At 48.3% G+C, this 25,397-nt stretch overlaps 1 protein-coding gene across 1 annotated transcript; it reads left to right on the forward strand.

Annotated features, from left to right (window-relative positions):
- Positions 1–8,826: 8,826 nt before the first annotated feature.
- On the forward strand, positions 8,827–17,489 carry ywhah (tyrosine 3-monooxygenase/tryptophan 5-monooxygenase activation protein, eta polypeptide). Its single transcript, XM_043686832.2, has 2 exons — positions 8,827–9,002; positions 15,859–17,489. The coding sequence occupies exons 1-2, from the start codon at positions 8,916–8,918 to the stop codon at positions 16,513–16,515; spliced, it is 744 nt and encodes a 247-aa protein (XP_043542767.1). The 5' UTR covers positions 8,827–8,915; the 3' UTR covers positions 16,516–17,489.
- Positions 17,490–25,397: the final 7,908 nt, after the last annotated feature.

The following is a 25,397-nucleotide window of genomic DNA, read 5'->3' on the forward strand; positions in this document are numbered from 1 at the left end:
AGACAGGAGAGCTCCATTAGGAAGAGGTGCATAATCAGACAGGAGAGCTCCGTTAGGAAGCGTGCATAACCAGACAGGAGAGCTCCATTAGGAAGAGGTGCATAACCAGACAGGAGAGCTCCATTAGGAAGAGGTGCATAACCAGACAGGAGAGCTCCGTTAGGAAGCGTGCTTAACCAGACAGGAGAGCTCCGTTAGGAAGCGTGCATAACCAGACAGGAGAGCTCCATTAGGAAGCGTGCATAATCAGACAGGAGAGCTCCATTAGGAAGCGTGCATAATCAGACAGGAGAGCTCCATTAGGAAGTGTGCATAACCAGACAGGAGAGCTCCATTAGGAAGCGTGCATAATCAGACAGGAGAGCTCCATTAGGAAGCGTGCATAATCAGACAGGAGAGCTCCATTAGGAAGCGTGCATAATCAGACAGGAGAGCTCCATTAGGAAGAGGTGCATAACCAGACAGGAGAGCTCCATTAGGAAGAGGTGCATAACCAGACAGGAGAGCTCCATTAGGAAGAGGTGCATAACCAGACAGGAGAGCTCCATTAGGAAGCGTGCATAACCAGACAGGAGAGCTCCATTAGGAAGCGTGCATAATCAGACAGGAGAGCTCCATTAGGAAGAGGTGCTTAACCAGACAGGAGAGCTCCGTTAGGAAGAGGTGCATAACCAGACAGGAGAGCTCCATTAGGAAGAGGTGCATAACCAGACAGGAGAGCTCCGTTAGGAAGCGTGCTTAACCAGACAGGAGAGCTCCATTAGGAAGCGTGCTTAACCAGACAGGAGAGCTCCGTTAGGAAGCGTGCATAACCAGACAGGAGAGCTCCATTAGGAAGCGTGCATAATCAGACAGGAGAGCTCCATTAGGAAGTGTGCATAACCAGACAGGAGAGCTCCATTAGGAAGAGGTGCATAACCAGACAGGAGAGCTCCGTTAGGAAGCGTGCTTAACCAGACAGGAGAGCTCCGTTAGGAAGCGTGCATAACCAGACAGGAGAGCTCCGTTAGGAAGAGGTGCATAACCAGACAGGAGAGCTCCATTAGGAAGAGGTGCATAACCAGACAGGAGAGCTCCGTTAGGAAGCGTGCTTAACCAGACAGGAGAGCTCCATTAGGAAGCGTGCTTAACCAGACAGGAGAGCTCCGTTAGGAAGCGTGCATAACCAGACAGGAGAGCTCCATTAGGAAGTGTGCATAACCAGACAGGAGAGCTCCATTAGGAAGAGGTGCATAACCAGACAGGAGAGCTCCATTAGGAAGAGGTGCATAACCAGACAGGAGAGCTCCATTAGGAAGAGGTGCATAACCAGACAGGAGAGCTCCATTAGGAAGAGGTGCATAACCAGACAGGAGAGCTCCATTAGGAAGAGGTGCATAACCAGACAGGAGAGCTCCGCTAGGAAGTGTGCATAACCAGACAGGAGAGCTCCATTAGGAAGCGTGCTTAACCAGACAGGAGAGCTCCGTTAGGAAGCGTGCATAACCAGACAGGAGAGCTCCGTTAGGAAGAGGTGCATAACCAGACAGGAGAGCTCCATTAGGAAGAGGTGCATAACCAGACAGGAGAGCTCCATTAGGAAGAGGTGCATAACCAGACAGGAGAGCTCCGTTAGGAAGAGGTGCATAACCAGACAGGAGAGCTCCATTAGGAAGAGGTGCATAACCAGACAGGAGAGCTCCGTTAGGAAGAGGTGCATAACCAGACAGGAGAGCTCCATTAGGAAGAGGTGCATAACCAGACAGGAGAGCTCCATTAGGAAGAGGTGCATAACCAGACAGGAGAGCTCCGCTAGGAAGTGTGCATAACCAGACAGGAGAGCTCCGTTAGGAAGCGTGCATAACCAGACAGGAGAGCTCCGTTAGGAAGTGTGCATAACCAGACAGGAGAGCTCCATTAGGAAGCGTGCTTAACCAGACAGGAGAGCTCCGTTAGGAAGCGTGCATAACCAGACAGGAGAGCTCCATTAGGAAGTTCCCAGTGAGGACACTTAGAAACAAACCAAAGTTAATTTTCTTTCCATTTAAACAAAGCTTATGGCAAATAAAGATGGACATATACAATTACATAGGAACAGCAGGAGGCCATTCAGTTCCTCGAGCCTGTTCCACCATTCAACAAGATCATGGCCCATCTGTGGCCTAACTCCACATGCCTGCCTTTGGCCCACATCTCCTAATACCTTTGCTCAAGAAAAACTATCTCAGATTTAACATTAACAACTGATCCAGCATCCATGCCCATTTGTGGAAGAGAGTTCCAAACCTCTACCATGACTTGTGTGTGCAGAAATGCTTCTAAATTCCAGAGGATACAGGCCTCATTTGTATAATGTCTTCTCATAACTTAACCCCTAAAGTCCAGCTATCATTCTTGTAAACCGGCATTGAACTCCCTCCGATGTCAATCTAACCTGACAGTGCCCAGATTTGCTCACAGTATGCCAAGTGAGGTCTAAGAGAAGAGTGTGGGGCTGGAAATGCACAGCGGGTCAGGCAGCATCCGAGGAGCAGGAGAGTCAACATTTCGGGTATAAGTCCTTCATCAGGAATGTCGATTCTCCTGCCCCTCGGATGCTGCCTGACCTGCTGTGTTTTTTCCAGCACCACACTCTCGACTCTGATCTCCAGCATCTGCAGCTCTCACTTTCTCCAAGTGAGGTCTAACCCAGGTTTTTTGTAACTGAGGCATTAATGCTGCATCCTTGTGCTCCAGTAATCTCGATATAAAGCATTCCATTAGCCGCCTTCATTATTTTCTGTACCTGCTTGTGACATATCAAACATCTATGCACCTGAACCCCTACACCTTAGAGTAATACAGTGATACAGCATGGAAACAGGCCCTTCAATCCAACTCGTTCACATCAACCATGTTCCCAAACTAATCTAGTCCCACTTGCCTGTGTTTCACCCCATATCTCTCTAAACCTTTCCTATTCATGTACCCATCCAAGTGTCTTTTAAATGTTGCATCTTGCATCCTGCATCTTCCTCTGGCAGTTTGTTCCACACACGCACCACCTTCTGTGTGAAAAAGGCACCCCTCAGGTCCCTTTTAAATCTTTCTCCTCTCACGTTAGAAATTACGCCACCTAGTCTTGAACTCCCCTAGCCTAGAGAAAAGACCTTTCCTATTCACCTTATCTATGCCCTCATGACTTTATAAACCTCTATAAGGTCACCCCTCAACCTCCCGTGCTCCGTGAAAAACATCCCAGTCTCTCCTTATAACTCAAGCCGTCCAGTCCCAGTAACATCCTCGTAAACCTCTTCTGAACCCTCTCCAATTTAATAATATCCTTCCTATAGCAGGGCGACCAGAGCTGTACACTGTACTGTAGAAATAGCCTCACCGACGTCCTGTACATCTGCAGTGTGATGTCCCAACTCATACTCAATGGTCTGAGCAATGTGCTAAACGCCTTCTTAACCATCATGTGTCCCTGTGATGCAACTTTCAAAGAGCTATGTATCAGAATCCCTGTGTCTCTTCCTGTTCTACAACACTACCCACACCTCTACCATTAATTGTATAAATCCTGCCTTGGTTTGGTTTAGCAACCTGCAATACCTCACATTAATCCAAATTGAACTCCATTTGCCACTCCTCAGCTGTGAGAAACAAAAGCTCACTCACTTTAATGATTTCAGTCCGAGACCAAATATCTGAAACAGAGTCGTTTATTTGTACACTTGCAAGTGGGTGCCATGTTTAATTGCCAGGTAAGGCAATGACAAATGCACAGTAAACCCCAACAAACTCTCGCAATTTATACAGTTTTTTCCCATATGTTTTCCTTATTCCATTGTTTGTTCCCTGCTTCGCTTACATCACTCATTTCCTTAAGACTGATCCCACAACTTCTGTTTATCCGGCCTTGTCAGTGACAAATGTCTATCTCTGCTCCCATAAGGGTGTTTGACGTCATCCCATCCTTTGCTTACCAGTATCTGCTCCCTCCATCTGCGCTGCCCCTCACAGCATCTTACCACTAAGCCCTTTTAATTGGGGTTTGTTCCTGTGTCTCTGTACAAGTGGGGAAACAGATGTTTTTCCTGTTTGCCCATACATCCACCATTGTTCTGTAATCATGTCTCATGCTAACATATCATTTTCTTTAACGGATTATATGTTTCCTCATTTTTGCTAAGTCAGCTCTCGTCCGAAACAATTCCAAACTAATGTAAATTCATTTACTCTGTATCAGAACTTATAATTGCAGAAATAACATTAATTCACCTATATCCCACATCAGCCCATTGACCTAATTGGTCAAGGTTCCTTTGTAATCTTAGATAACCTTCTTCTCTGTCAACTGTACCCCAACTTGCCCCAATTCTGTGGGTTTCTACCTTAGTGAACAGCATCTTATGTGGGATGTTAGCAAATACCTTCTTGGAAGTCCATATAAACAACACTCATAGACATTCCCTTTAGTCACCCCTTCAAAAAAATTCTATGAGGTTTGTCAGGCATGACCAATGTATCCATGAAGTCTCGACCTGATTAACTGAAAATTTTCAAGCTGTACAGTCCCCTCATCCTTGAGTCTCCACCACAGATTTTAGGCTAACTGGTCTGTAACTCCCTGGGTTTCCTCCTTCACCCCACCTAAAAGGTGGAGTGGCGAGTCACTCAGTCGATAGTTGCTGGCGATTTTGTCAAAGGTCCTTGACATGGTCTGTCAGCCACTTCAACCAAGAGGTAACTGAGTCCCACAGCCATAGTTGAGGCTCTACACTGAAATGATGTGCATGTACCTTTAAGAAGGCACATCTTAGACTGCTAAGGCATTATGGGATGATTCATGGCTGTGCATATGCTGTTTATATAGGCAGCAGTCCAGGCCAGACACTCCCAGTTAACAACCTTCGTATACAGACTTACCTCCAGATAACAAACTCATTTATTGTTTTACCGATTGCCCGCTCTGCAATCAACGTGTTTGCTTCAAACAGAAGAATGTAATCCCCAATCCCACAGCCAGCTCTATTTGAAAACAGGCTGCAGAGCTCATCCCCATTACTTCGAATCATAGAACCCCTACAGTATGCAAGCAGGGCCATTCAGCCCATTGGGTCCACACCGACCCCCTGAAGAGCAGCCCACCCCTTTACCCTACCCCTCTAACCTAATCTTGGGTGACGTCATGATGGTGATGGAGAATGGCGACTTTGTACACTTTTCACTGTACACGTGTATTATATGTGGCATGGTGTCTCAGTGGTTAGCACTGCTGCTTCATGGCGCCATGGCCCACGTTCTATCCCAGCCTTGGGCGACTGTCTGTGTAGAGTTTGCACATTCTCCCAGTGTCTGGATGGGTTTCCTCCGGGTGTTCCGGTTTCCTCCCTAGTCCAAAGATGCGCAGGTCAGATGGATTGGCCATGCTAAATGGCCATGGATGTGCAGGCCAGGAGGATTAGTCATGGGAAATACAGGCTTATAGGAGAGAGGGAGTGGATCTCGGTGGGATACTCTTCAGAGGGTTGGTGTGGACTTGATGGACTGAATGGCCTGCTTCTATGATTCTACATGACAATAAAATCTAATTCTAATGATTAGCAAAATTATATTATCGCTGAGTTTGTTTAATGTCTGAGTCGATAAAGTGAGGAACTGGAAAAAGCACAGCAGGTCAGGTAGCATCTGAGGAACAAGAAAGTCGATGTTTCAGGCTTGACCCTTCATCAGGACTGGGGAGAGAAAAGGGGACTGAGAAATAAATAGGGGAAGGGTGGTGGGGCTGGGGGAAAGGTAGATGGGATGGCATTCGGTGGGTAAAGGTAGGAGGTGATTGTGATAGGGCAGTAGGAAGTGTGGACTGGCTAGGTGAGAAGTCAAGAAGGCAGAGCCGAGTTCAAAGATTGGTTCAAAGGTGGGCTGGGGAGATTTGGAATCTGACGAATTCAATGTTGAGGCTGTGTGGTTGTACGCTCCTAAGGTGGAAGATGAGGTGTTCTTCCTCCAGTTTGCGGGTGACCTTGTTTAGGTGATAGAGGAGGCCCAGAATGGGCATGTCATGGGGGGAGTAGGAGGGGGAGTTGAAGTCTGGGACAAGCAACAATGCAAGGTGGCTGAGCAGAGGCTGATAGCCAAGTTTGGTACTCATGAGGATGGCCTCAACCGGAACCCTGGGTTCATGTCACACTACAGGTGACCCCACTGCACTACACACACACAGACACATGCACACACACACCCCTACATACTCATGCAGACCCTCCCTCATACACAAGCTCTCTCTTGTATACACACACACACGCACCTCCCGCCCACTCACACCTATGCACGCACCCTCACACAGGCTTATATCCCACCACACTTACATACATACACCTTCTTTTACATGCACTCCCAACCACACGCACACACTCACATGTACACACTCACTTTGTCTCTCCTGCATGTGCACACATATAAGTTTATGGGGTGAATTTGTATTTGCAGAATTACAGTTTATTTTACTCAAAAACTGCATAAGTCCTTGCAAGATTCTGTAAATCCCACTTTAGAAGTAGAACCAGTCTGACTCAACATTGGGATACAGACAGACTTTAACCTCACAGCTTTAATGCATTGTCTGAGCTGAGATGGCACCTATTGTTAGAAAAGCTGAAGCTATCTTGAGAATGTAACTTAAAAGGTGTTCTGGGGTTTACATGTTAAAGAACTGAAACTAGAATATCACATTCTAAAAGATGAAAAACCAAATCTAAAATTTGTTTAATACATCATTACAGTTCCATGACACTGTAACTCTTTTGCTATAAATTCTATGTCTTGTGGTCCTGTTCCACAACCACCTGATGAAGGAGCAGTGCCCCGAAAGCTAGTGCTTCCAAATAAACCTGTTGGACTATAACCTGGTGTTGTGTGATTTTTAACTTTGTCCACCCCAGTCCAACACCGGCATCTCCAAATCATTAATAATGTAACAAACAATGAGGAGGAATCAAAGTGCAAATTTTGAAATCTAATTAAGTTAAAAGCAAACAAAGTAAATTCATTGTTTTTGAATATCATAATTTATGATTTTTGGCATATGCTTCATGATTATGGGATTAACATAATTTTGAAAGAAATTAACTTGTTAGGTAAAATCTGGATAGAAGAAATACTTCAAATAGATCTCTTCATAGAAACATTTTGATGTGTTAATTACTTCAGAACAACGCTTTCTGCTTATCTTTCAAATCTTTTTTTAAACTTCTATCCCTTTATTTTCAGGATGCAAGCTGGGTAGATCTACTTGTGGTTACATTTTGGTGGTACAAATTCTGTGTCTTATGATCCTGCTCCACCTCTACCTGATATCAGAAGGAGCAGCACTCTGAAATATAAGTCCCTTAGATTTTTACTTCAAGGTGTTTTTGAGATTGCTGTTTTGCTGAATGTATATAATTTGAATTTATGTGGATTCTGCTGTAATCCTTTGGACTGTTTGCAGCTTGTATTATTAAAAAGGTAGAATTCTTCTAACCAAAATGTCAGTGTTATGTGATTTTTAACTTTGTCCACCCCAGTCCAACACCAGCACCTCCACATCACTTATAATCAGGGCAGAGGTCAATACGTGTACGGATGTGGAAGGAAATCATTGTTAAAAAAACACATAACACCAGGTTATAGTCCATCAGGTTTATTTGGAAGCACTAGCTTTTGGAGCAGGCAGAAGTGAGGACTGCAGATGCTGGAAATCAGAGTCCAGATTAGAGTGCTGCTCCTTATTCAGAAAGAAACTATAGATATCTAGAAAGTACCAACAGGTGGAAATGAGGTAGAAGATGAGGTATGATCTTGTTAACTAATAGAGCAGGTACCAAGGGCAGCACTGCCTTCTGCAGCACCAATGCAGCAATGCTCTCACCAATATCCACCCCAATGCAGCATTGCCCAAGCCAGGTCCAATGCAGCAATGCTCTCACCAATATCCACCCCAATGCAGCATTGCCCAAGCCAGGTCCAATGCAGCATTGCCCAAGCCAGGTCCAATGCAGCAATGCTCTCACCAATATCCACCCCAATGCAGCATTGCCCAAGCCAGGTCCAATGCAGCAATGCTCTCACCAATATCCACCCCAATGCAGCATTGCCCAAGCCAGGTCCAATGCAGCAATGCTCTCACCAATATCCACCCCAATGCAGCATTGCCCAAGCCAGGTCCAATGCAGCAATGCTCTCACCAATATCCACCCCAATGCAGCATTGCCCAAGCCAGGTCCAATGCAGCAATGCTCTCACCAATATCCACCCCAATGCAGCATTGCCCAAGCCAGGTCCAATGCAGCAATGCTCTCACCAATATCCACCCCAATGCAGCATTGCCCACTGTGGGGTTGGGTCAACCCCTTCAGAGAGGGAGGTTGACACAACACTGGCTGCGGAGCAGAGTGGCCTCGCGCCTGCGCCCTCGGCACCACCTCCCCTCGCTCCCGTTGGGCGTGGGACGGCTGCCATGGCAACCGCACAGGTCGGGGGGACGGGGACGGAACTCCGCCCCCTCAGTGAGGCCGCGCCTGCGCTGACGGCCCCGCCCCGTCCCGCCGGGGAACCAGTGCGCCTGCGCGCTCCGGCGGCGGCCCCGCCCTCCCGGAAGGGGGTGGAAAAAATCCGCAGGTTTCTAAAATTAGAAGCTGACGTCACCGTTAAATAGCCGGGGCCCGGGCGTGGCCGCAGTGCGCATGCTCGACTGCGGCAACGCGGGGCATTGTGGGTAAGGAAGGGTGGGAGCGGGCGGTTGGAGCAGGGGGAGGGGCAGCGGCGCCACACACGGACACACACAGACACACACAGAGACAGTTGGCGGCGGCGGGACGGCACCGTCTCCTCACGGCAACAGCGGCATCCTTTACCCCCTTTCCCCCCTCCCCCCAGCCCCAGGCCCAGGCCGAGCGTGTGTACTCGCGGAGATGGTAGACCGAGAGCAGCTGGTGCAGCGGGCCAGGCTGGCCGAGCAGGCTGAGCGCTACGATGACATGGCGGCGGCCATGAAGGCGGTGAGTGTGAACACCCCCCCCCTCCCCCACTCCCCCCACTCTCCAACCCCCTCCCCCCCCCACTCTCCAACCCCCTCCCCCCCCCCACTCTCCAACCCCCTCCCCCCCCCCCCACTCCCCAACCCCCCCCCACTCCCCAACCCCCTCCCCCCCCCCCACTCCCCAACCCCCTCCCCCCCCCCCACTCCCCAACCCCCTCCCCCCCCCACTCCCCAACCCCCTCCCCCCCCACTCTCCAACCCCCTCCCCCCCCCACTCTCCAACCCCCTCCCCCCCCCCCACTCTCCAACCCCCTCCCCCCCCCCCACTCCCCAACCCCCTCCCCCCCCCCACTCCCCAACCCCCTCCCCCCCCCCATCTCCAACCCCCTCCCCCCCCCACTCCCCAACCCCCTCCCCCCCCACTCTCCAACCCCCTCCCCCCCCACTCTCCAACCCCCTCCCCCCCCACTCTCCAACCCCCTCCCCCCCCACTCTCCAACCCCCTCCCCCCCCCACTCTCCAACCCCCTCCCCCCCCACTCCCCAACCCCCTCCCCCCCCCCCCCACTCCCCAACTCCCTCCCCCCCCCCCCACTCCCCAACCCCCTCCCCCCCCACTCCCCAACCCCCTCCCCCCCCCCACTCCCCAACCCCCTCCCCCCCCCCACTCTCCAACCCCCTCCCCCCCCCCACTCTCCAACCCCCTCCCCCCCCACTCTCTAACCCCCTCCCCCCCCCCACTCTCTAACTCCCTCCCCCCCCCACTCTCCAACCCCCTTCCCCCCCCACTCTCCAACCCCCTCCCCCCCCACTCTCCAACCCCCTCCCCCCCCACTCTCCAACCCCCTCCCCCCCCACTCTCCAACCCCCTCCCCCCCCACTCTCCAACCCCCTCCCCCCCCACTCTCCAACCCCCTCCCCCCCCACTCTCCAACCCCCTCCCCCCCCACTCTCCAACCCCCTCCCCCCCACACTCCAACCCCCTCCCCCCCCACTCTCCAACCCCCTCCCCCCCCACTCTCCAACCCCCTCCCCCCCCACTCCCCAACCCCCTCCCCCCCACTCTCCAACCCCCTCCCCCCCCACTCTCCAACCCCCTCCCCCCCCACTCTCCAACCCCCTCCCCCCCCACTCTCCAACCCCCTCCCCCCCCACTCTCCAACCCCCTCCCCCCCCACTCTCCAACCCCCTCCCCCCCACTCTCCAACCCCCTCCCCCCCCACTCTCCAACCCCCTCCCCCCCCCACTCTCCAACCCCCTCCCCCCCCCACTCTCCAACCCCCTCCCCCCCCACTCTCCAACCCCCTCCCCCCCCCACTCTCCAACCCCCTCCCCCCCCCACTCTCCAACCCCCTCCTCCCCCCACTCTCCAACCCCCTCCCCCCCCCACTCTCCAACCCCCTCCCCCCCCCCACTCTCCAACCCCCTCCCCCCCCCACTCTCCAACCCCCTCCCCCCCCCCCACTCTCCAACCCCCTCCCCCCCCACTCTCCAACCCCCTCCCCCCCCCACTCTCCAACCCCCTCCCCCCCCCACTCTCCAACCCCCTCCCACTCTCCAACCCCCTCCCCCCCCCACTCTCCAACCCCCTCCCCCCCCCACTCTCCAACCCCCTCCCCCCCCCACTCTCCAACCCCCTCCCCCCCCCACTCTCCAACCCCCTCCCCCCCACTCTCCAACCCCCTCCCCCCCCCACTCTCCAACCCCCTCCCCCCCCCACTCTCCAACCCCCTCCCCCCCCCACTCTCCAACCCCCTCCCCCCCCCACTCTCCAACCCCCTCCCCCCCCCACTCTCCAACCCCCTCCCCCCCCCACTCTCCAACCCCCTCCCCCCCCCACTCTCCAACCCCCTCCCCCCCTCCAACCCCCCCTCCTCCTCCCTCCCCCCTCCTCCTCCTCCTCCCTCTCTCCCCCCCCCCCCCCCCCCCCCCCCCCCATGTATATTCTTAACCATTCTCCATGTGTGGGTGCCACAGACCTGACTTCCTGTCACACTAACCCAGGGGTGGTGGGGGGTGGATGGGGAACAACTCAGTTGGGTGTGGTCTCCATCATTGCTGCTCCCCCTCCACCCCCACTCCAGAGGAGGTGTATCTTTCCTCAGACTGTACCAAAAATCATTATCTGCTGCATGAACACCCCTGCCATGAATTTAGCTAAATAATTTTATTCAAGTCGGTTTATTTCGTTGGATGGCAAAAGATGGAGAAAGCATTGTATTTGCTGATTGTGATGGTGAGATGTGTAAGGTGAAAGGTGGCACTCTGAAAGAGCCAGTGCATGATGGTCGAGGATTGACTGGTGCATGCAGTAGAGGTAATTCAGGCAGTGTTAAGGTCTGGGGTATTGTTAGCTCCTGATTCTGATAACTATTTCCCAGTTGTCCTTTGTGTGCAGTTTATTAGATTTGATGCAAAACAGTTGAAATGACTGACGGACCACTGCTGGTTTTATCTTTGAGTGGACTGGTTTGTTCGCTTCGTTGTACCATTTTTAGTGGGGAAGAAATTAAATTTTACTGAGGGAAGTGAGTTGATGGGTGTGCATGAATGGTATAATAATGAGCTCTAGCCTGGGAAGTGTTGAGGGATTACTTATGGATTTTGTTTTGAGGTGGACACTTTGTGGCTTGATGGAAGGTTTTCCAGCTGTGGACTGTTGGAATTCTGGCAATGGATAGGGCTGGGAATCCTTTGGGTGAAGGTGAACATGGAGGCTGTGATTGCTTTGAAACTGTGGGGACAATGAAAGAATCTTGGAGTACAGTTAGTGGAACCCAGTGTGTATAAGGACACTTGCAAGAATTTTGTTGAATGTATCTATTTGCATCTTGCATTCTCAGTGTCTGAATATGTTAAGTTTGCATGGGCTTTAAAGGGAGAATTGTCAGTGGCACCCCTGCTGTGGGTGAGAGGCTCTGTCATTCTGGGTGGTTTTTCACTGTAGGAATGTGGGTGAGCTGGCAGATCAGGATAGATGGTATTATGGGATGCAGGAGAGCAACAGCTGTCAGCGCAAGGTTCCACTGGGACTGCATGTTCGCTGGAAATCATGCAGCAGATGTAGCTAGGTCATGTTTATTTGAACATTGCACCAGAGTAGCTGCAGTGAAGCATTTCATGCCTTCGAGGAATTGGAGTGGGCCTGAGAAAATCAAAATGGTTTCTCCTCCAGGTCTGCTCAGGAGAGATGTTTTTAGAAAAAAATGCCATTTCCAGTAAGCTGCACCTGGCTTTTATCAATTTGGATTCTTTTGTAATAAGAATTGCTTAAAATGGGTCATGGGTGTTGCTGGCTGGTCCAGTATATCTTGCCCAGAGGGCAGTTAGAAGTCAGCAGTGTTACTGCAGGTCTGGAGTGACATGCAGCCAGATAGGCAGGGAGGACAGGTTTCTTTCTCTAAAAGGCTTTAGTGAACCAGATGGGTTTTTATGACTACCAATGATTGCTTTTTGTCTAGTTTTTTTATTCAAGTTTTCTTACTGAATTTTAATTAATTTTAAATGAATTTTAATTATCTGCCATGGTGGGATCTGGGGGCATGTCTGTGGCAGGTTAGCTTGGTGCTTTGGTTGCTAGTCTGGTGACATAGCTACTTTGCCACTACAATTTTCACTTCAAGCGTTGAATTGGCAATCGGGATGACCTTACCCACTTGCTCCATAAGGACATGCATCTCTGGCTTGGGCAGGTTGGGAATGAGACATGTTGGTTGTTTGCCTCACCTGTTGTGGTGCTGCACTGATCTATGTAGATCCTCACTATCCTCACTAAACAAACTAGTATGTGTCCGTTCTAAATAGTGGGTATATTGTTTGTACCGTTTGAGGCTGCATGTGGTCTGACTGTGTCTTCATTACAAATATGATTGCATCTGGGCAGTAAACAGTACCTTGAGCTGATGAACAGTTGTGATTGTGGCTTTGGTTTCAGTAAGTGGGGTGTGAATGATGCAGCAAACTAATTGTTGGGATAGTTCACCTGGCATTCCCACCCCGCCCCAAAGATAGGGGGAAAGAAGTGAAAAAATGGCTTTGCAAGGACAATTTTGGCATTTTGTTTAAGATAAAAGCAATGGAGGCAGATTTGGTATTCCCTTTCAAAAGGGATGTAATGAATATTTGAAAAGATAAGCATGTGACTCAAGCTGTTGCGGAGGTGTGCAAAGGCTGAAAGGTTGCTGTTTGATTCTAATTGCTGTGACCCCAGGCAAGGTTCTTGCTTTAAATCCACAGTCAGTGCTGTGGGCCATCTGTGTTTTTCTGTAGAGGGGACAGGGAGAATAATAGGATCAGTTACAGTGGGCCAGCTTGCTGCCCTGTGGCTGAGGGAGCAGTATTGACAGCATTACAGTTGAAACACCTGCTAAGCCAGCCACGATGAGCTCAAGAGACAGAGCCTGGAAATAGTGATGTTCCTCGTGTATTTTTCTGTTGCATTGGTGGGACTGTCGGCTCAGCACTGCTTTGCCCAGCAGCTTGTGGGAAGAGCAGGCCAACTGCTGTTTGTCTATCTTCCAGCCGTCTGGGTGTTGAATTTCCTTGGCAGTTTGCGCAGTAGTCATATATGTCTCATTAGCTAACATCTCCAGTGCTGATGAACATTAAAAGGACATGGCTCAAGGTACAGTGTGTCGCAGTTACTAATAATAAATCCCCCTTTTCTCCCTCCCCGCCCCTTTTGAGGGCTGTAAGGATGTTCCAGCTATTTGTACTGATGTTAGACTTTGCCTTAGACCCATTTAGGTATTTGATCACCACTAGTTGCTTTTGTATGATGTGGGTGTAGGGGTAGGCCATTTGACCCTTGAGTCTGTTCTGCCGTTCACTAAGATCATGGCTAATCTGATGGTCTTCAGTTCCACTGTCTTGTCCTTTCACCATAACCCTTGATTCCCTAATGGATTAATACTCCTCCCTGTCTCCAGCCTGGAATAGATTTGATGACCCAATCTCAACAGCGCTCTAAGTATTGCGCTAAATTCACTATGCCCTGAGAATGTTGCCTCAGGCTGCTGAGATGATTTGACAACTCCTGATTCCTTCCCACCCCCACCACCCAAACAATCGCTTTGACATTTGTGCTTCCTTTTTTCTATTCTCTACACTCAGCAGAACCCCCTCCCCATCCTTTCCACCATACCCCAGCTACCATTCTATCCCCAATTCTCAAATGTGCTAGCTGCTGCCTCCCATAACAAGGTTTGATGCCATTGAGTTAGTAATGTCTACACTCTGCTTGATATTCTTGTTTCTCTCCGGGATCCTAAGCTACTTGTGTAGATGGACTGGACTGGTTTCCCTCATACCTTGGTTGCAACCCAGACTGTCATAGGGAGAGTTACTCAATTGTCTGAGACATTGGCGCAGCTGGTACGAGGAAGTCTGTGTATGTGCGTTACGCACCTTGTGTGAAAGCTTTTAATGAATTCCTTTGAAAGTTCAACTAGATTGTTTCCTTGGAACTGACGCTGAACTTTCAACTTGCTCCTACTTAATTTCAAGCTCTGTTTGTTTGCATTGTTTTGCACTAATGTTTAGGGATAGCTTGAGTATAAAACCCCAACTCCTATACCGATCCTCTTTTCCCCAAACTGCACTGCCATTTGTCTTCTGTCATATAGTTACCCAGTGCAGTAATAGGATGTACACAATGAGCATGTACCGAATCATTGAATCCCTACTATGTGTAATCAGGCCGTTCGCCTCACACCAACCCTCTGAAGAGCATCCGGAATCCCTGATGAAGGGCTTATGCTCAAAACGTTGACTCTCCTGCTCCTCGGTTACCACCTGACTGGCTGTGCATTTCCAGCGTCACAGAGTATTCCTTATTGTCCAGTTAGCTGGCTCATGTTTACCAGTGATCATAGGTCCTATTGATCTTGTCTCCAACTGGAAGATTCAAGGTAGTGCTATTGTGGAGAATTCTCAGCATTGTGGTATAAATACAGTGCAATGAGGCAGGGAGAAGTTGCACTCTCTCCATGCATTACAGTGTTGGGAGGTGGTTGCAGACTTTATTCTCTTTTCCCCACCTCCCTTGCCATGGAGTGGTGAAAATGTGTTAACCAGTGTTCCTGCTCAGCAGTTAATTCCCACATGGTTGCTGAATTGTGACTAGTGTAAAAGTAGCTTATGAAATTATTTGAATTATTTTTATGTGGCATCAAGAACCAACTGAGTCGGTCAGGTAGCATGTTCTTCTAACAAAGATGATCCTTCTATAATGTGAGGTTTTGTTTGGTAACCAATGAGTAATTGTAGTGTGTCATAGTTCTAACAAATTAATCCCAAAGATGGGGTTTCAGATGTCACATGATTGTCATGTACAGTTCATTTACCATGGCCAGTATTGCTTCTCTCACCAGGCAGTTATGTAAGAGCCCAATTTTTTTATTAAGAAAAGCTCGTCTATGGGGGGGGGGGGGGGGGGAAAGTGCCGTATAGAGGAAGGTATGCAGATAACATGAGGCCCAATACTTCCTGCCAGTATTTAATCACTTTAACTGTCCTGGTCCCCTCCTGGCATTTCTGAAACTGGGATCTGCCTGGGTCAGCTTTATCAAAGGGTTACGGTAAAGCACAGAGAACATCTGCCTCCTTTAGACTGGATTCCCTCCAGACCCGAAATAATACTGATCCCTGTTGTACAATTTAACTTGCGAAGCACCTAGTTTGCATTAAGGGATTTTGTGACACTGTGCAGTGTGTTCTATCACTGACAGTTCAATCGATTATCGTTTAGCAGTGAAAACCTGGACAGTTTCTCACTTGACCCCATTGTCCATGAGACAAATGACATTGTGCCGGCTAACTGCTCTCCCTTGTGTCCCTGATGTAAATTTTATTCACTGTTGGTTTTGCTGTTTGTAGGTAACTGAGCTGAATGAGCCCCTGTCCACTGAAGACCGGAACCTTCTTTCTGTGGCCTATAAGAATGTGGTAGGAGCCCGGAGATCATCCTGGCGAGTGATCAGTAGTATTGAGCAGAAGACCTGTGCTGACGGCAATGAGAAGAAGCTGGAGATGGTGCGGGCCTACCGTGAGAAGGTGGAGAAGGAGCTGGACACTGTGTGCAAAGATGTGCTGGATCTTCTCGACAAGTACCTCATAAAGAACTGCACCGAGACCCAAGTGGAGAGCAAAGTCTTTTACTTGAAAATGAAGGGCGACTACTACCGTTACCTGGCCGAGGTAGCCACTGGTGAAAAGAAGGCCAGTGTGGTGGTGAAGTCTGAGGCCTCCTACAAGGAGGCTTTCGATGTCAGCAAGGTTCAGATGCAGCCTACCCACCCTATCCGCCTAGGTCTGGCCCTCAACTTTTCAGTCTTCTACTATGAGATCCAGAATGCCCCAGAGCAGGCTTGTCAGCTGGCCAAGGCAGCCTTTGATGATGCCATCGCCGAACTGGACACTTTAAACGAGGACTCCTACAAGGACTCGACTCTCATCATGCAGTTACTACGAGACAACCTCACCCTCTGGACAAGTGATCAGCAAGACGACGAGGCAGGAGAAGGCAACAATTGAGTCTGTGCAGTCACTGCCGCCACCCCACCCCCACTCATCCCTTCTCCTCCTTCCCCGCCTCACCTAATTAAGCCCACACGCACACGTGCTATATACCCCAGTGCTGTTATCTACTGTACACACAGCTCCTCTAAAGCCGCTGTATGCCCGTCAGAGAAGGACAGCTCAACTCGATGCATCTTCATTGGCTGCATCGGTATTTAAGCCCCTTTGCTGTCGTCACACTTCAAAATCATGCAAAAAAATTAATTCTTTGAGCCATTTTGTTGCCAGTGGATCACTTTCAGATCAATTTGTTTTGGTCCCTTTTTAATGTTTGAGCAGTTTTTAAAATGAGCAATTGCCTCTTCACTCCACCCCCTGCCCCCCTTGAACGAAATGAGAAAGCATTTGGTGTTTTAAGCACTCTGAACCAAGATTAGAGTAAGCAAAGGTTATGACCTTTTCTCTTGACCAGTCGCTCCTGTGCATGTAGAGCCTACAGTATCCCTATTTAGTCCTGGAAGCTTGGTACTCAAACAACTAAAACAAATTAGTGGATCAGGAATTGACTGTATTGTGGAGTTTACATATAGTCTGCTCATTATAGCCAATGGAACCTTAATCATGAAGCAAATTGCTATAAAGCTGGGAGACTGGTTGTTTTGTGTTGCAGAATATTTTTATTTTGGCTGTTTAATTTATATGGAGCTCGATAATGTACACAGATCTTGGGTAATGCATTGCATCTGCTGAAATGTTTTGATACTTTTTGTTTTAAGAGCCGCATTTTTGGTCAGATGTCTGTCTGAGCCTCAATGGTTATGTTTTCTTTGTAAAAACATCCGCTTTACCAATCAGTTCAAGTTGATTGAGCTCACAAAACAGCATTTAAGAAAAAAAAAACAAAATTGAAAACCCTTGGAATGCCAAACCTTAAATCATTGTTGGGTTGAATGGATGACAATAAATGCTACTTCAGGTGTATCATCAAATTGGCCCTCTTTCTTGTCTGCGTGTTGGTTATCATTGCATTTGATCGTGGAAAACATTGAACACCAAGTCACCTCATAGTTACACGTGGATTCTGGAGAGTGAAAGCAGGTCTGTTTGGCACAGGCTGTGTGCTTCTGTTTCTTGTTCCTATATTATAGCATCTGGCCTTCCCCACTTTTTACGGAAGAGAAAGCATTAACTCTGTGACGCATACCTGCATTCTTACCCCCCCCCCCCCCACAAACACAATCAATACACTTCTTTATTCATATTAAGACATTGTTTCCTTTTATTAAGGAGTGTCTCCAGCTGTAGGAGGAGATCTCAATGTTACCATGATAACCCCAGCTAAATCCTGCTGTATCTGTCCAAACATAAATTTGATGTGGAGTTGCTGGTGTTGGACTGGGGTGGACAAAATGCAACGTCACATGATACCAGGTTCTAGTCCAACAGCTTTATTTAAAATCAAAGGCTGTCAGAGCACTGCTCATTTGTCAGGTAAAGGGGTGTAAATTGTCAGTGACTTCATTGCCATTCCACCTTGCCCACCCCCTTCACAAACTTAGCATTGTCCTCTTATTGTAGCTTGTGTTTGCTAGATTCCAAGCTTTGGTGAGCTTGAGATGAAGACTGATGGTTGTGGGCCTACAGGTGACTTCAGACCCACACCAATGTGGGTGGTTCCTTTCACCAACCACCCAGATAGTAATTGAGCAATTAATGGTGTCGTTTGTCAGTGACACCCTCATCCATGATGCAAGTTACTGTTTGATTCAGGACTTGGCACCATAAGCATCATTCTAATCCCAATGAAGTGGGAAGTTGCAGAACAGAAGGCCAGGTGCCTTTCCAGTCTAGCTACTCACAAATCCCACTCCTCTCAGCCCATCAAGAATATTTCTAGTTTTGGTTTGAAAGATGCTGTTTATTGAATCTGCTGTTCCAGTTCATCAAAACTCTTCAAATAATTTTCTCCTTCCCTTTGTTCCTGACCTCAATTTGCGTTCTGGGTACCAAACACTGAATATGTAAAGCAGCTTCACAGTTCATAGCAGCGTTACATTGCCAGGGTGCACAGGCACTTTCTCAGCGGCTGTACTATGCAGCATCTGTGGAATACTGAGCCAACTATACGGAGCATTTTCTGTTTCTCTTACTGTTTCCTGCTGTTTAACTGCCGAGTCTTTCTTAGATTAGAGTACTTAGTGTGGAAACAAGTCCACACCGACCCTCCGAAGAGCAACCCACCCAAACCCATTCCCCTGCATTTACCCCATCACCCAACACTACGGGCAATTTAGCACAGCAAATTCACCTGACCTGCACATTTTTGGACTGTGGGAGGAAACCGGAGCACCCAGAGGAAACCCACGCAGAGACGGGGAGGATGTGCAAACTCCACAGACAGTTGCCTGAGGTGGGAATTGAACCCGGGTCTCTGGCGCTGAGAGACAGCAGTGCTAACCACTGAGCCACCCACTTCCTGCTGAAGTCAAGGTTACAGTCCCATTCACAGGAGTAAGCCAGTTCTCCCAGTAACTTGCCCAACTCTCATCCCTTAACCAGCCTCACTGAGACTGATAACCTGGTCATGTCTCTTCCAAGGCCTTCTCAAATTTTGGCTGATTCGAATCCTGCCCTCATCCCACGTGGACCTGAACAATATTGACAGGAGCAGAGACTGCACCATGAGCTTAGTTTCTCACTAAGTGACCACACTTTGAAAGTATTACTAAAGTGTTCCAGTCTTGGGTGTGGGCCTTGAAGCTGCTCTCGCCAAGTGTCCCCGTTTGGTCACTGTTGGGAACAGGGAAATAGGATCTCAAATGTAGCGTGAAGATCGGTATTTTCTGTTTGTGTTCCTTCCGTCCACGACAACTAAGCTGTGTGGATATTGGGAATCGAATATCTTTTGTTCCCCTGACAGCATTTTTTCGCCTTTTTTTAATGTGTATTTTTTTGTTCCTCCTGCAGCTCCTGTTTCCTGGGGTAGTGCACTAATTTAATGCTGAATTTCTGGTTTTTGTCACGTGGGCTGGGTTTTCCAGCAATCTGGTTGAGAGTGACTTTAGATGCCATTGGCTTCAAACTGGTGGTCTCTGATCAACCTGCAGAGCAATTGCTATTGTACATCTCTGGAGCAGGTGGGAATTGAACCCGGGGCAACGAGCCCTACCAGTCTGGGCTGCATACAACCCATGTTCAAGCATAAATGTTGACTTGACTCCCCCCCACTTCTTTTTACATCTGCCGTTACAGAATACAAGGGAGTGGTCCACTGTTTGCCAATGCAGGGGTAGTAATTACCTGCTCTTTATCTTTCTCCAAACTCAAATCCACAGCAAATATGGTAGTGATTCACATTGATTTAGGAACCTAGTGTGTGTCTATTTGCTTGTGTTTGTGCTCCTGTAGCAATCCGGGTCACCACAGTCCAGAAAGAGGCCATTCGGCCCATCACTTCCCACCCGTCCTCGTAACTGGCATAGGAATGTTAGCACATCAAATCTACCTCGCCTGCACGTCCCTAGGCACTGAGCAATTTAGCATAGCCAGTCCACCTGAACCTGCACATCTATGGATGTTGTGACGAAACCGGAGAACTTGGAGAAAACCCTCATGGGCATAGGGCGAAGGTGCAGACTCCACAGACAGTCACCCGAGGGTGGAATGGAACCTGGGTCCCTGGCGCTGTGAGGCAGCAGCGCTAACCGCTGAGTTCCCTTTGTTACTGAGAATAGTATGAGAAAATTTTGATCAGATGCCTAAGTTAATACTCTGCCCCTTTCTACTGAGAGGGTTTAAAGGGATAATGTGAATTGGGTTTTGTCAGGATTGCAGGAGAAGGCTGATCCGACATTGAATTGTGAAATCTGGACAACCACTCCCTGGTTTTCAAGGTGCGTATTCCCACCCAACATTACAATAGTGATTGTGCTCTTGAGAGCCACCAAAATCAAACGGGGTATCCTGAGCCATTAATGTCTATAAAAACCATTTTGACAGACATGGAATGATATGTCACAGGATGCTTTTAATTCAAGTCTTTTTAGGTGCCATTCTTAACCTGAACACTGGTTTGTTCAAGATTTTGATGCCTGACCTTAAACCAGCCAATTTGCTGCAAATTACGAAAAACATTTGCTGAATAATTATGTTCCCATTTTCGAAGATTAAGCAAGTTGAATAATTTTTATGAGGGGTGGCTTTTCACTAAATCATTTGTCACCTGTCATTTGAAAATTATGCATTTTCAAGATTCCCAGACTCATCAAAATGCTTCAATGTTTCCTGAATTGCAGGATGCTTTCAGACGGGGCTGAGGGCCAGGGTGTCTGGTTGCTTTGATGCTATGGCTTCTTCACCTTTATGTTGGCAGTGCATTTGCTTCTGCTGAAAGATTTCCATAGCATCGAGCAAAATTTCAAGGGGGAGGCAAATATCCCTGCGACTTCCCGCTGGCTTATTGCGCTCTATCAGCAGCACAATACTGCAGGTGCTGGCAATCTGAAATAAAAGCAGAAAATGCTGGAAATACTCAAGGCTAGGCCTCTCCCGCTGAGATTGAAGCAGTGAATGTGATGGACTATTCGTCAAAATGAAAAGCAATTGGATTTGAGCAGATTTAACCAAGTAGTAAGACATGGGAATGCGTGAGAACAAATGGAAAGGTCTGATGGGTAATTTCAAAACGACTCCAGTCCAATCAAAAGAGAGAGATACTGGCTTTGGAGGCAGTCGAAAGAACTTTCATTAGGGTGATGCTAATGAGGAGACTGACTGGAACATAAAGGGCTTGTACTCACTGGAACATTAAGGATTGAGAGGGGACCTTGTTCATTCTTGAAGCACTTGACAAAGTACATGCAGAAAGGTTGTTTTCCCATATGGGAGAGTTAGGACCAGAGGGCATCGTCATAGAATCAAGGGCCACACCATTAGGGAATTAGAACTAGAATTAGGAATAGGTTTATTGTCACATACTCAAGTACAGGGATACATAAGTACAGCGACTAGTGTACCATCTTAGCTACAAAGATATCTACGGGTGGCACAGTGGTTAGCACTGCTGCCTCACAGCGCCAGAGACCCGGGTTCAATTCCCGCCTCAGGCGACTGACAGTGTGGAGTTTGCACATTCTCCCTGTGTCTGCGTGGGTTTCCTCCCACAGTCCAAAGATGTGCAGGTTAGGTGAATTGGCCATGCTAAATTGTCCGTAGTGTTAGGTAAGGGGTAAATGTTGGGGTATGGGTGGTTTGCACTTCAGCGGGTCGGTGTGGACTTGTTGGGCCGAAGGGCCTGTTTCCACACTGTAAAGTAATCTAATCTAAAAAATCTAATCTAATCTAGGTGTAAATTTAAAAAATAAGCAAGTTCAGGAGTACTAATGAAGGGCTTTTGCCCGAAACGTTGATTTTACTGCTCCTCAGATGCTGCCTGAACTGCTGTACTCTTCCAGCTCCACCAATCCAGAATCCAAGTTAAGGACGACAGTCCTTCTAAAGCAGGGAGTTGACACAGAGCTGAGGAAAATATCTTCTTTCAGAGGGCTGGGCATTGGAATTTTTACCACAGAAGGTTGGTCAGGCTGAGTCATTAAGCGCATTAGGCCAAAGTGAGGACTGCAAATGCTGGAGATTAGAGTCGAGTGTGTGGTGCTGGAGAAGGGACAGCAGGTCAGGCAGCATCCCAGAATCCGGAAAATCAACGTTTCGGGCATCAGGAATCCTCATGAAGGGCTTTTGCCCAAAATGTCGATTCTCCTGTTCCTCGGATGCTGTCTGACCTGCTGTGCTTTTCCAGCACCACAGTCTTGACTGAAGTACATTCACGAATGAGAAAGACTTCTAATCCATAAGAGAATCAAGGGTTATGGGGACAAGGCAGGATAGTGGAGTTGAGGATTGTTGGACCAGCCATGATTTCATTGACTGGTCGAGCTGTCGCGATGGGCTGAATGGCCTACATCGGCTCCCATGTTTTATGGTTTTTTGGGGTTGATACGCCAGGAGAGACTGACTGGCAGAAAGAATGTTGGGGAGAAAGGAAAGGGAGATAATGAGATTAATTCAGCAGTGGAGGTCCCGTTCCAGAGAGCTGCAAGGGTTTTCACTACAACAGTAACAAATGGAAAACTTAGCGAAGCCGACCTGAATCTAAAATACGCAGAAGGAAAGCAGGACATCTCTCAGATGATGGAAGGTCATCGACCTGAAACCTTTACTCTGGTTATTCTCTCGCTGCCTGACCTGTTGAGTTTTTCCAGCTTCTTTTGCTCTTATCCCAGACCTCTGGATTGCCCTGCATGGAGAGGGCGTTCCCATCCCCAGCATTAGCCTTCCATTATTCTTCAGCCATGCTTAGTACCCAAGAGAAAGTAGTAGCAGTGATCTTGTTGGTCTGAGCTTAGTCTCAGTAGGAAGAGTTCTGGTCTCTGAGTCAAACAGTTGTGTGTTTGAGTCCCAACCCAAATTCTCGAGGATAAAATTCCAGGCTGATCCTCCACTGGTGGAGACGATCCCTTGAAAATGAGAAATTGAACCGACACTCTATCTGTCCTCATGAGTGGATTGAAGCGATCTCACACCATTATTCTGAAGAACAGCCAGGGAGTCATTCCTAGTGTCACAAACAATATTTTATCATTTGATTGATGTCATTTTTAAAACAAGACAAATGATTTGCCCATTCTCACCTTGCTGTGTGTGTGGAAGCGAGTTCCCAGTGTACAAACTGGCTGCCGCACTTCTGACAAGTTAACTGAGAATTCAAGCGCTCTTCATTAGGTAAGATGCACAATGCAGAGAGGTGATATTGTAGTTAAAACGTGTTTTATGCAGTTCATCCTGTTCCAACATCACCTTGACGCTGAAGTTAACTCAGGCTATTTTGCACCAACATCAATATCTTGAAACACCACGGCTATTAAAATTACGGAAGTATTAATTGAGAAAGGACTGCTGACCATGATGTTTGGAGGAAACACTCACTCCTTGAACTATGAATACAGCTGATCTCTGACACAGCATTCCCTCAGTTACAGGTCTAGCATGTACGTTGCCTTCCTCAAGCTGAGTCTCTGAGCCCAGGCTCAGATAGATAAAAGTGTTGAGCCAATCTGATTGCTGGCAAATGTCCTAGGTTTACACATGTTCTTGATGGAGACTCAGTAAGACATAATTAGTCAGCAATTGTATCTGCATCCAATCACTCTTATGCAATACTCTTGCACAATTCAGCACAGTCTTGAAGCCAAGGCCCCCGTTGTCACGGAGAGAGCCAAGACAACCTCCTCCAGATCTACAAGTTTCCAAGATTACTGCACAGCTCCAGTCTGGTCTGTTGCACATTTTCTGATTTCCTTTGTCTGATAATTGCCTTAGACTTTGAAGCTCCATCACTCTCTCTGTCTCTCCTTTACAATGCTCTCAAACCATTCCTCTTTATCCAAGCCATTGATTGCCTCAATCCTCATTCATAGAACCCCTGCAGTGTTGAAACAGGCCATTCGGCCCAACAAGTCTGGCCCACCGAAGAGTATCAGACCCAGACCCATTCCCCTACATTTACCCCTGACTAATGCACCTAACCTACACATACCTGAACACTATGGGCAATTCGGCACGGCCAATTCACCCTAACCTACACATCTTTGGACTGTGGGTGGAAACCGGAGCACCCGGAGGAAACCCACGCAGACACGGGGAGAATGTGCAAACTCCACACAGACACTGAAGCATGAGGATCTGGTACAGAAAATCAAACAGTGCTGGTCTGAGGTAATGGACAAGCTTTGACGTGACTCAAAGGCCAACCTAAATGAATATGCTAATACGGTCAAAGACTTCATCGGTAAGTATGTGGACGATTGCGTGTCAAAAAGGTTAATCTGAGAGTTCCCCAACGAGATGAATAAGGAATTCCCACTCCCTACTGAAGTCCAAATTTGAGGTGTTGAAGTTAGGTGGCCCTGACAGATACAGGAAATCTATATACGATCTTCGTAAAGCTATCAGGGTCAATAAGAGACAATACCAGAGTAAACTAGAGTCCCAAACTAAAATACACAAACATCCATTGACAATGGCAAGGCGTACATCATCTCCAATAACACACAACCCCATGACATTCAATGGTTTTATCATCAGTGAATCTCCACCTATCAACATCTTTGGGATTACCATTGACCAGGTATTCACCTGGACTCACCACAGACACACAGTGGCTACAAGAGCATGTCAGAGGTGAGGAATACTGCAGTGAGTAACTCACCTCCTGACTCCTCAAAGCCTGTCCACCATCTACAAGGCACAAGTCCCGAGTGTGGTGCAATAATCCCCACTTGCCGAGCTAGGGGCTGCTCCAACAACACTCAAGAGATTTCACACCATCCAGGACAAACCAGCTCCTTGATTGACACCACAACCTCAAGCATCCACTCCCTCCACCACCGACGCCCAGTAGCAGCAGTGTGTACTGTCTACAAGATGCGTTTCAGACATTCACCAAAGATCCTCAGACAGCACCTTCCAAACCCACCACCACTTTCATCGAGAAGGACAAGGGCATTACCATCTGCCTGTTCCCCTCCAAGCCACTCACCATCCTGACTTGGAAATATATCACAGTTCCTTCACTGTCGCTGGGTCACAATCCTGGAATTCCTTCCCTTAGGGCATTGTGGGTCAACCCACAGCAGGTGGACTGCAGCGGTTTCAGAAAGCAGCTCACCCCCACCTTCTCAAGGGGCAACTAGGGACGGGGTAATAAAGTGGTGGCTCAACTAGTGACACCCAGGTCACACAAAGAAATAAGAAATTAAAAAATAAATTGAAAGCATAGATCGGCATGCTGCCCACTCTGAACAGTTCACTGGGTGTGTTGTTCGAGCCTATGTGCCAGT

The sequence above is a fragment of the Chiloscyllium plagiosum genome, unplaced genomic scaffold (genome assembly GCF_037043375.1).
Source record: "Chiloscyllium plagiosum isolate Xiang-an unplaced genomic scaffold, Cpla_swu_hap1 HiC_scaffold_24, whole genome shotgun sequence".
NCBI lineage: Eukaryota > Metazoa > Chordata > Chondrichthyes > Orectolobiformes > Hemiscylliidae > Chiloscyllium > Chiloscyllium plagiosum.